The sequence below is a fragment of the Parambassis ranga genome, chromosome 19 (assembly GCF_900634625.1).
Source record: "Parambassis ranga chromosome 19, fParRan2.1, whole genome shotgun sequence".
Classification (NCBI taxonomy): domain Eukaryota; kingdom Metazoa; phylum Chordata; class Actinopteri; family Ambassidae; genus Parambassis; species Parambassis ranga.
In genome coordinates this window covers 24598613-24606320 of record NC_041039.1, presented here as the reverse complement: position 1 = coordinate 24606320, position 7708 = coordinate 24598613, and the positions used below count along the sequence as shown (strand labels likewise).

Below are 7708 nucleotides of genomic sequence, written 5' to 3'. Positions count from 1 at the left end.
ATGTCCGCCACTGACATGAACATGATGAGCAGAGTAAGTACCAGCATGCATCTCTCCTTCAACAGTCAGACCGGGGTCAGCTGGAAAACGGGTCACATGATTTTTTTTAAAAAATTATTTGCAAAATGACTGATCACTAAAATACAATGATGACTGATCGATGAGGAGAACATAGTTAGGTCTGATGAGCGACTGGTTAATTGTTTTTGTTAATTGGCTGTCAAACGAAATCCTTTGACCACTATTACCTGAAGCCTTCATTTAACCCCTTCAGATCGTCTTCTACGAGGACAGGAACTTCCAGGGTCGTTCCTATGAGTGCAGCGGTGACTGCTCCGACATGTCATCCTACATGAGCAGGTGTCACTCCTGCAGGGTGGAGAGGGGCTGCTTCATGGTCTACGACCGCACCAACTTCATGGGCAACCAGTACTTCATGAGGAGGGGCGAGTACGCTGACTACATGAGCATGATGGGAATGAATGACTGCATCAGGTCCTGCCGCATGATCCCCATGGTAACCACTCACCCACTCTCATCTCAGTACACATGATCACAGTGGTAAATACTCAGCCACCAGTGTGAGTGGACACTACATGAGCAAATGACTGATTATTGATCACTGATTGATGATGTGTTCCAGTACCGTGGCTCCTACAGGATGAGGATCTATGAGAGGGAGAACTTTGGAGGCCAGATGCACGAGATGATGGATGACTGTGACAACATCATGGACCGTTACCGCATGTCCAACTGCATGTCATGTCACGTGATGGACGGACACTGGCTGATGTACGAGCAGCCCCATTACAGAGGCAGGATGATGTACATGAGGCCTGGAGAGTACAGGAGCTTTATGAACATGGGCTGGAGCGGCATGAGGTTCATGAGCATGAGGCGCATCATGGACTCCTACTACTGAGCACTGTAATCAGACAGAGAAAACAATAAAGAATATCTTTGAATAAACAAAGTATACTGACTCTTTCTGTGATATAATTCAAGGGTGGTAAACATGGCAGAATGGCTGTCCACACACTAACACTGAGAGGCTGTGATGGCACACTATGACGGGGTCATCTGTACAGCACATAGAAATTTGAATTGGATTAAAAAATACAAATAAAATAAAATAACTTTGTTTTATCTAAAAGTCGGAATGAATGATCAAGTGTGTGTTCATCTGTTCTTGATGTGTAACATTTAAACCTACAGTACATATGCAGTGAAGTCAGTCAGTGAAGAACTGGCAGCTGGTGTTGAGCTGTTGTGATGAGCAGAGAAACAGTTTGTGGTTCAGTAGTGCCTCTCCATGGCTGAACAGCGAACCTCCAGGTGTGCTGATGGGTGATCATCTGGTTCAGTCAGAACCAAATCTGTTTATTTAGTTTTCTTCTCTCTGTTCTTCCAGGGTCATCAAACACTGTCTGTCTTTAGAAGAACTGAGCAGGACTCTCTTGACCAGGACAGACTGAGTTTGTACAGTGTGATTTAGCAGTATGACAGCACACTGTGTGATTAAGATGTTACCTGATAGGTCCACCATCAGGTCCTCTGCTAATGAGTCAGAGGACCATTTTTAAGTGGCCCCAGAATATTTATCAAACCTTGTGGCACTGCGTCGGCGATCCCCGATCTCTAAAAACTAGAGGTGACCGAGCCTTCTCAGTCGTGGCTCCCACTCGCTCTGCCTTTAGCTGTGCGCTCGGCCAATGGCCTCCCCACCATTCAATCTTTACTCAAGGCACACTTGTTCACCTTGGCCTTTGCCTAAGTATAGGCAACTATGGGGTTTGATGCTTTATGATTGTACCTTTTTTTTGTACTGTACTGCACGTAATCTCTTTTATGTATTTTATTGGTTTTTACTTTATTCTGGGTATTCTACCGTTAAGCACTTTGGGCTATGGACTTATAAGTGTGCTATATAAATAAACCTGACAACATACTTGCTGCTTCTGTTCTAACTTCTACAGGTATTCAATGGTTAAATTGATAGATAGATAGATCAACATTACATCAGTTGTTTCTTTCATCATACCGCTCTGGTCTGATTTGGCAGTTTCATGCATCTTTTAGACAATTTCTCCACAAGAAAACTCTCAAGGTTTTTGACAGACGTGCATGAAAAAAATGTATGATCATGATACACATGCATGAGTGGCAGCAGATAAAACCAGAGGCATGATGAACGAAAAGCAAACTTCATATAATGTTGATGACACATTCATTGTTTTACCATTGGAAGCACTGTGCTTTTTAAAATGTATGCTGCAGATAAAAACAATATTACCTCTGGATGTGTATTTAGGTGTTTTAGTGCAGTTTGATGCTCTGGGGAATATTTCAATAATATTATTATTCATATTATTTATTATATCAGTCTCTCACTGCTGACTGGTATACTGTGCCTCATTAAAAAAGGATCACTGTGATCTCCCAACTCTGTCCGTCTGAACAGAACCTGTTTCATTTCAGGACCTTTAGGGCAAGTGGATGGGCTGTTAATGGTAGGCGGTCAGTGAAAGAGCAGCACCTTTTATGGCAGATTTAAACTCTGAACAGAAGTGTCCACGGTGATGTAACAAGTTAAAGAGGCACCTTCATGAGCCTGATAACTCTGACTTTGGGCAGGCTGGCTGCACAGAATAAACCTCCATGATAGCTGATATGCCAACGCTTCTGTGAAACCAAGTCGAAACTAAAGTAATCCAGGATACCTGGGAATAATGTCAAATTCCTGATCTACAGGAGTGGATTCACCTAACCCTAACCCTCAGACTAACACCACCACCAAACAACAACACAACAACACTACCAACATAACAACACTACCAACACAACAACAACAACAACAGCAACACAACAACAACAACAGCAACACAGCAACAACACCAACAAAACAACACCAACACAACAACAACACTACAACAACAACAACACAACAACACCACCAACACAACAACAGCGACACCACAACACTACCAACACAACACAACAGCAACACTACCAACACAACACAACAACACAAAAACACTACCAACATAACAACACTGCCAACACAACAACAACAACACAATACAAACACAACAACTCTACCAACACAACAACAACAACAACAGCAACACTACAACACTACCAACACAACAACAACAACAGCAACACTACCAACACAACAACAACACAACAACACCAACACAACCACAACACTACGAACACAACAAAACAACACCAACACCCCCGACACAACAACACCACTAACACCACCAACAGAACAACACCAACACAACAACAACACAACACCACCAGCACAACAACTGTGACACAACAACACCACCAACACAACAGCGACACCACAACACTACTAACATAACAACAACACTGCCAACACAACAACAACAACACAATACAAACACAACAACAACACTACCAACACAACAACAACAACAGCAACACCACAACACTACCAACACAACAACAACAACAACACTACCAACACAACAACACCAACACAACCACAACACTACGAACACAACAAAATAACACCAACACCCCCGACACAACAACACCACTAACACCACCAACAGAACAACACCACCAGCAACGACGACACAACAACAGCAACACAACAGCACCACTAACACAACAACAACACTACGAACACAACAAAACAACATCAACACAACATCAACACCCCAACACAAATGCTACAACACAACACCACCAACACAGCAACACCACAATAGTTGCAGTCAGTAGACTGAACTAAAATCACACTGAGGTGTCACAAATACACGAAACATTTCATCTAAACAGAAAAGTCATTGGATCAATACCTCCTTATACGTTTTTTTTACATTATGTGTTAATCACATTTAGTATCTAAATACTCAATCTTGACCTGTATTGTTTCTCATTTGTTTATGATCATTCGTTGAATGAAAATGAATGAAATGAATGCACTTATTTATTAAGTTCTTGATTATTAAAGTGCTTTTTCTCAGACTTAGACTAAACTTTATTGATCCTTTTAGGATGACTCCCAACAACAAATAAACAAAGATTTATAATAAAGAAAGATTTATATCTGCAACTATATACAATATGCTGAATAAACAGTTTTGGTAACAACTGTTCTGATAATTAATTAATTGTTCAGATTCCTCAATAGGTTTTCGCTTTCACATACAAAGATGAATTCAGGTGACTTAACAATGTAAAAAGGTTGCTTTGTTTTATTTGTTAAGTCCAGACATTTTAATTCTAAATCAAAATCCAAAGTATTAAGTATTTCAGGACAGAAACAGGTGACTTAATATTAATATATTGGATGTATAATCCAGATAAAAATGTCTTTGGCTGTGTTTGTGTTAAAGCTGTGAATGTTCAGTGTTATTGTCTTCAGGTTTTTGTTCCAGAAAGTGTGGCGCACACAGTGAATAGAGGACTGAAGGAGAAACACAGCTGCTCTTTGTCTGTAGTTTCTAAGAGAAATGCCGAACACCGAGCGTCTCTTTTATGACACGCTGCTGGCTCAGGCTGTTTGCACAAAAGGATTCAGCTGCTCAGGTGCTATAAAGAGCAGCAGCTGCTCCACAGGTAACACACAGCACAACCAGCGCAGCAACAGCAGCAACAGCTGAGCCACCTGACAAGCAACATGAGCTCCAGCAGCATGAACATGATGAGCAGGGTGAGAACCAGCAACACATCTCATTTGTTTAACACTTTATGTCATTTTTCACACAGCTGTCAAACATGTGTCTGTGGTAACAATTTATTTATCTCAAATTAAATACCTGCAAACATGATTTGCTTCTTTAAAAAGGAGCTGAATCATCAACAGCTAAAAAAAAGTTAAAATATCTAGGTAATACCTGAAGGGTGTTGGCCACTAGAGGGTGCTGTCTCAAAAACACATTATCCAATCCAATCCAATCCATCTTTATTTATAGAGCACCTTTTAAAAGACAACAGGGTCAGCCAAAGTGCTGTACACAGCCTACCAAGCAATTATGAAGAAATGAAGCTAAGAATGATGGCATTTGGCATTTTGGGAGAACAAGATCATATTGACAATACTGGCTAGCTAAACAGAAAATTATTCTGATGGTCTTCAAGCTGCATGTTAATAGAATAGAATATACTTTAGATGACTGGTTGTTTATTGGATGTTTTATAGTTTTATTATGGGGTCATTAGTTGATTGGTAAGCTGTCAAAAGAAATCATTTGACCACTATTAAATATTTGTTTGAAGTCATGTGACTCAGCAGCAATAATGTGACCTGAAACCTTCATTTAACCCCTTCAGATCGTCTTCTACGAGGACAGGAACTTCCAGGGTCGTTCCTATGAGTGCAGCGGTGACTGCTCCGACATGTCATCCTACATGAGCAGGTGTCACTCCTGCAGGGTGGAGAGGGGCTGCTTCATGGTCTACGACCGCACCAACTTCATGGGCAACCAGTACTTCATGAGGAGGGGCGAGTACGCCGACTACATGAGCATGATGGGAATGAATGACTGCATCAGGTCCTGCCGCATGATCCCCATGGTAACCACTCACCCACTCTCATCTCAGTACACATGATCACAGTGGTAAATACTCAGCCACCAGTGTGAGTGGACACTACATGAGCAAATGACTGATTATTGATCACTGATTGATGATGTGTTCCAGTACCGTGGCTCCTACAGGATGAGGATCTATGAGAGGGAGAACTTTGGAGGCCAGATGCACGAGATGATGGATGACTGTGACAACATCATGGACCGTTACCGCATGTCCAACTGCATGTCATGTCACGTGATGGACGGACACTGGCTGATGTACGAGCAGCCCCATTACAGAGGCAGGATGATGTACATGAGGCCTGGAGAGTACAGGAGCTTCATGAACATGGGCTGGAGCGGCATGAGGTTCATGAGCATGAGGCGCATCATGGACTCCTACTATTAGAGTCAGCATGAAAACACTCAAAGCATATCAATAAAGTTTTATTGAAGGCGACACAGTGTTCTGTCAGTTCTGTTGAATGAGATGATTGATTCTTTCGTCAGGGCATTACTTCATACACTTCAACCTACTTTAGTTTAACCTTTGTGACATTGTGTTTATTCCCACATGACTACAGACAGTGAATTAAGCACAGACTCAGAGTCATGGTCCTGCCAAGGTGGCAACAGATGTAGCTCTTAAGAAAACCTACAGGTGACATTTGTGTGCCCTTAATAACAGCCAGCAAATCAGTTACACACACACACACCAGCTGGGTCACAAGGTCAAACCAGCTAGTCAGAGGTGGGAAGTTTAGGCTATAGCATTAAAAACACCCACCCACTGGAACACAACCTGGGAGTCATCAGGACCCTGCAGCACAGAGCACAAACTGTACCCACCAGCTCAGAGGGGAAGAAGAAGGAGCAACACCACATCAGGAAGGCCCTGCAGACCTGTGGCTACCCCAACTAAACACTGAGACACAAACTGGTTCACCCGAAGGATGAGACTCCCAGGGGGAAACACAGCATGTGATATATGCAGTCCAGTGCAGTGAGGAATGCTCTGATCTGTACATTGGAGAAACTAAACAACCACTCCACAGAAGAATGGCTCAGCACAGGAGAGCCACCTCCTCAGGACAAGACTCAGCTGTTCACCTCCACCTCAAAGACAAAGGACACTCCTTTAAGGACAACAATGTCCACATCCTAGACAGAGAGGACAGATGGTCTGAAAGAGGAGTCAAGGAAGCATCTGTGAGGCTTTCTTGACTGCAGCCCTGAAGCTGGCCCCTCCCTCTAATCAGAGCCAGGATACGTGGGTCACCTGTTGGCTCCTCTGGCTCTTTTCTCTTGTGGTGGCTGTGATTGGTGTCCTTCTGAGAGCAGGTACGTGTTAATGAAAGCAAATCGTCCAGCATAGCCAGAGTATGTAGTCATATGTTAGGTTCTTTTTAGAGTGGCGTGAATCCCCCCACCCTCCAGGTGGTGGGTGCAGTTGTTTGTATTGCTGCTGTTTTGTCCTTTGGTTGCCCCAGTATATATGTACACTCTTAGTACTTGGCTGATGAGTTTGGCTGAATTCCTCTCTTTACTTTAGTTAGGTTTTCTTTTTCTTTACTTTTTGGCATAATTTTTGATTATTTTTTTACTTTTCTGTTTTTTGGTTCAGGTTCATTGTTAGTATTTTTTCTTTTAGCTAGCTGGGTGCCACCTGGTTAAGGGGCTAGGCACCTGCTGAGAGGTCCTCCCCCCACTCTGGCATCAGATGGACACACTGGGGTGTAGGTGTTCACACTTGGTTTGCCGCGAGGTCTGCTGTGTTCACAAGGTGAGTGTGTGGTGACAGCCCTGGGCATCCCTCTGTGTCGACTGCCCCTCACTGGTGGCTCCAGCTAATAATTTATCGCAATTGCATTCATTTTAGACCCCCGTCCACCCAAAGTATTTGCAATATGTAATAAAAATTGAATTTTTATTTCCACCATTATAGACTTTCCACTTTCAGCTCAGTCATCCAGTGCTGACCTATGTGAGATTTTAACCTGTAGATTGGTCACGTGACTGTAGCCGGGGATCAGATCAGATTTAATCAGAAGAAGATTTCAACACAACTGTTTCTTTGTCACTGTTACAGCTGTTGTTTGTGATATCACCATCTTCTGGAGTTGATAAATGAAGCCCAAGCAGAGGTTTCAAAAGTT

General features: G+C 42.7%; 2 protein-coding genes across 2 annotated transcripts; both read left to right on the top strand.

The window, feature by feature from the left end:
- On the top strand, positions 1-922 carry LOC114451790 (gamma-crystallin M2-like). Its single transcript, XM_028430663.1, has 3 exons — positions 1-33; positions 275-517; positions 644-922. Exons 1-3 carry the CDS (start codon positions 1-3, stop codon positions 920-922), a joined length of 555 nt encoding a protein of 184 aa, XP_028286464.1.
- Positions 923-4657: 3735 nt separating this feature from the next.
- Positions 4658-5961, top strand: LOC114451778 (gamma-crystallin M2-like). Its single transcript, XM_028430635.1, has 3 exons — positions 4658-4693; positions 5314-5556; positions 5683-5961. Exons 1-3 carry the CDS (start codon positions 4661-4663, stop codon positions 5959-5961), a joined length of 555 nt encoding a protein of 184 aa, XP_028286436.1. The 5' UTR covers positions 4658-4660.
- The last annotated feature ends 1747 nt before the right edge of the window (positions 5962-7708 follow it).